This window comes from Bidens hawaiensis, unplaced genomic scaffold (assembly GCF_021521415.1).
Source record: "Bidens hawaiensis isolate Kalapana, Puna unplaced genomic scaffold, B.hawaiensis_p1.1 tig00039533_1, whole genome shotgun sequence".
In the NCBI taxonomy this organism is placed as follows: Eukaryota; Viridiplantae; Streptophyta; class Magnoliopsida; order Asterales; family Asteraceae; genus Bidens; species Bidens hawaiensis.
In genome coordinates this window covers 27,185-31,962 of record NW_027505611.1, presented here as the reverse complement: position 1 = coordinate 31,962, position 4,778 = coordinate 27,185, and the positions used below count along the sequence as shown (strand labels likewise).

At 31.1% G+C, this 4,778-nt stretch overlaps 1 protein-coding gene across 1 annotated transcript; it reads left to right on the top strand.

Annotated features, from left to right (window-relative positions):
• Nucleotides 1-1,714: 1,714 nt before the first annotated feature.
• LOC143614269 (NAC domain-containing protein 104-like) lies at nucleotides 1,715-3,409 on the top strand. The gene is made up of 3 exons (XM_077087755.1): nucleotides 1,715-1,880; nucleotides 2,643-2,932; nucleotides 3,214-3,409. Exons 1-3 carry the CDS (start codon nucleotides 1,715-1,717, stop codon nucleotides 3,349-3,351), a joined length of 594 nt encoding a protein of 197 aa, XP_076943870.1. The 3' UTR covers nucleotides 3,352-3,409.
• The last annotated feature ends 1,369 nt before the right edge of the window (nucleotides 3,410-4,778 follow it).

Sequence of the window (4,778 nt, the reverse complement as noted above, 5' to 3'; positions counted from 1 at the left end):
TGAAGAGATGCAGATCATGTGTTCTTCAAACTGGTTTTCACGAAAAGGCAATAATGGTCCCTCTACTTTGTTTCATAATTTATTTCCACATTTACTTAGCAAACATTTTACTTTAGTGTTTGTTTTAAGTAACCTTTTACTTTTGGTTATTATTACTCATGTGTATGTTAAAATAGTATTTATGTTAAAAAGTTTAGCTTATATTTCATTAACGTTCTACCCATTTACGAGATACTAACACTTTTAATTAATGATGTACTTGGAGGTGATAAGACTAGTTCAAAAATTATATCTTGAAATTTTAGGATTAGGTGTGCTTATTATCTATCTATTTATTTAAATTGTTTATTTATATGAGTTTGCAACGATATACTACAATAATAATATTCAAATTCTACTTAATGGTATCTTTACTCAAATCATAAGTGATAATATATATATATATGTATATATATATATATATATATCGTTAACAAGTTAACCCACGTATATATATTATCTTACCTCTAATACCATTTGATTACATATCAAATTTGAGTTCCCAACGAAATTCTAAATTCAATACAATTTCCATTAAACCATAATCATTTAAATAATCATCTTATTTTATTATCATAAAATTTAGCTATTATAATTATTATCTGAAAAAATTCGGATATTACAATTCTTCCTTCCTTAAAATAAATTTCGTCCTCGAAATTTGATATATATAATTAATGAAAATAAATTTTAGATGTAACAAATACATAACAGAATTTAATTTTTCACTGTTTCGAACATCGAAAAATTAAACACACCAAACCACAAGAGTTTTGGTAGAATAGATGAAACTGGGATTTAGAGGTATTGGGAAGCGATGGCTTATTGGAGACAAATAACTGACAATGTAACAAATAAAATTGAATAACTAATGGCTAGAGAAGGATACCTAGTCGTGAGAATAATACTGAATTATTAAGTATATATCCTATGAATGTCTGAGTATTACAAATAGTTTGTTCACATTTTTTTGTATCTACCTATAATGTTTGTAGATAGGTACGTAATATAACATGACCTACGCTTGTGTAGACCATATATGTATTTGTGGCTTATATACATAAATGATATTGGTTCATATTTGTTTTTTAGTACGAGGAGCGAATAATCAGACTCTCTGCAAACACACAGTCACACACACATTTTCTTATTCGTTCATCTATACAACGACGACGACTGTAAACAATCGCTTACAAAAAATAACGATCATTTACAACACTACTCGGTGTATGAATTTTAAGTGGTGTAACAAAACCATAACCGGCCAGGTCTAAATTAATTGTATGTATGTATGTATGTATGTATGTATGTATACACATACACTTACTTGAATATATACATAGAGTTAGGTATAACAGATCATACCGTGACATGTTGTCTTGTTTAGTTTCCAAACCTTTTGTTTTACACTGCCAAGGGTGCTACCTAAAGCAAACAGATACCTTCAAAACCAAAACTCATAATACTTACATTATGCACCAAACTCTCTCTCTCTCTCTCTCTCTCTCTCTCTCTCACACACACACACACACATTGATCACTCAGTCACTACTACTCCTGGTGGTGTAGATCACAATACTTCAATCTCACGTCTCTGTCTCTCTGATCACTCTTCCTATCACTGTATATAATGCCCCTATCCAAAGCCTTACAATATTACTAGATACCCCTTAACATGAGTGACAATAATCATGATCACCTCCCACCTGGTTTCCGGTTTTGTCCTACGGATGAAGAACTCGTCGTTCACTTCCTTCAACGCAAGGTCTCTATCCTCCCCTACCACCCTCATATCATCCCCGATCTCGATCTCCACCCTTATGATCCTTGGGATTTGGATGGTACATTAAATTTCTCATTTTTTTATAGATTAATATAATATTGCATGTTTATAAAAAGTCTACATAATATTTTTTTTTGTCACATGTCACTCTCTGGTGTATTTTTATTGGTTTTTGCCGCCTCTATTTCCTATTAATTGTACATTTAAGGCCACCCATAGTGGGCGCGGAGTTTGGGCGAATAGGGGCTACAACACGTCCCGGGCGAAATGTGGGGCGAGAAGAGGGGGGCGCCGGGTATTTGTGGCCTGGCTTTGTATGTGTTGTGTGTGCATATATTATTATTATATGTGTGTGTGATATATATGTATATATATGGGCTACAACACCATTACACCCCAAAAACAAAAACATACAATTTGCTGATTGGACGCCACATGACGCAAATCGCTCATTTTGTAGCCCCTCCACTACACATAGGCTAATTGTACATAATTCTTTAATTCATTTTATATTTTTTTTGTTTTCTCACATTAAATATTAATGCTTTCTATAAATTTTTTTTTTTTTATAAAATGTGTTTTATAGTGAAAAAAAAGTTAAGTTTGTTCATCAAACATTTTTAAAAATTGAACATTTTTTTTTTCATTTTGTAACCCATGTGTGTACTTATATCGTTCTTATAAGAAATATTAACATATTAATCATGAATCATATCGTTTTTATTATCCAACCCGTGTAATATGTAGGTCTAGCTATAACCACGTTAGATATGTTTAAGAAAACATGCATAATATATGCATGGTTTTGTTTTGATTGTAGGTAAAGCTATGGTGGAAGGAAAAAAGTGGTATTATTACAGCAGGAGGACACAAAACCGAATAACAACAAGCGGGTATTGGAAATCCTGGGGATGCGATGAACAAATTATAAGTTCAAGTAGCAGCAAACGAATTGTTGGAGTGAAGAAATATTATGTGTTTCATACCGGTGAAGCTCCTGATCAAGGTGTTAAAACAAGTTGGACAATGGAGGAATTTAGGCTTTTTGATAATGGTAGTTCATCTTGCAGTAGCAGTACTGGTAGATCTAGAAGAGGCCAATCGAAATCAGTAAGTCATCAATGATGATTAATTCAACTATCTAACGAAATGTGTACCGAACAATGAAAAATGTAATTTTGTCTAGTATATGTTCAATAAAATGGTCACGATCTATAATCTTATCGGGATACATATTAAATAATATGTCTTTTTTCCTTGACGTTTTAAATAACATCTTAGGAATTGTATAATATATCGGTAAAAACGATGTATTCGATCATCAAAAGATATTTAATTATCAGTTTCATTCTTTTATTGTTGTTTTTAACAATTTCATTTTCAAATTATAGGATTATACGAATTGGGTGATATGTAGGGTGTTTGACGATAGTGGTGACAATGACAACGATGATGGAAATGAGCTTTCATGTTTGGACGAAGTTTTCTTATCGTTGGACGATTTTGATGAGATTTCTTTTCCAAATTAAATAAAAAAAAGGAAGGAAATTAAGCATACTAATCAAGGATCTACTAGGAGATAGAGGAACTAATATATTTTGAGCAAATTTTGTATTTCTATTTTATCAAGGAAAATAGTTTGTCATTCATTGAAGTTAATAAAGTAATAATTTGAAGACATATAGATGTTCAATATACAACATCAAATCAAATAAATATAACGTTGTGATTTCAGCAGTAACACTAATCCTAACACAATACACAATCAATTTTAAACAGATAGTCATAAGAACTGTACGTATAAACGTTATATCATGTAGTACTGACCATGTACCTACTAATATCGCTAGAGCACTGCTTTTTGATAGCCATACACTTAAATAACGGTCTTTTTATCGTATCTAAAACTATATGTTTTTGTGTAATTACGACTTTGAAGATAATAGGATGTTAAAGTATATTAATTTTCAAATAGCTTGTATTTAAGTATCTGAGAATGTTTGTGGTGCCTAGTTATACTGTGGATCAACAAAACTTAAGGACTTTTTAGTTTCGTGGATTTTTTTTATGGTTGATCATAACATTCGTTGGTTTATGTAAATATTGCTTTTGACACTATATATCGGTTCGAAATAGCACTTACGAAAATAGTTTAAATTGTTCACTTAATATTGGTTATATATAAAATTCATCACCACAAGATTGAGGATAGACTTCAATACATATATTTAGCTTTGTCAACATTGCTTCATTAACAAAAAGACGTTTATAAAAACTCCATACTAATGGATTATTGGAATCTACCGGTACGTAAGAGATCTTTGATGTATGCTCATGCGTAGTCATAATGTCTTATCTCTAGACACTTCAAGTCATGTGGCGCCTGGTCGTCATTTCAACATTTTGCAAAAAAAACAAGTGTAAACTCTTCTCATAACTCTGCAACAATTAGTACTCAATCATTTTTTTTTCATTTTAAACATTTCTATTCTTTTACCGTTCAAAAAAAAAAACATTTCTATTCTTTTAATTAAAACAAAATATAATATTCATCAAGTAACTAACAATTATATTAAAATTAATGTTATAAATGTTTTACGAAATAAACTTTTCAGAAATATCGGCTCGGAAGTAATCCCTTTATGGAACTGATAGTTTGTCAACTCTCAACAGAACATGAATTACTAATTTTTATTAAGTCAGGCGATCAGGGTTTTGCTATAAGGCTTTCCTAATGGAGGTTTGAATGCAGAAAATGTATGCCACTAAAAGGGGGAATAACACCACTGTTGTAAGATCGAATTTGGGTAATGAGAGATTGGCAAGTGTTATTACCCTTTATGAGAAGCACAACGCGCTATCACCAAGCTAATGACGTTAAAAAAATCAATTACATGTGGGTATATATAATATTGTTTTTGCTTAGTTCTCTCGTAACCAGCAAGTGTCATAATCA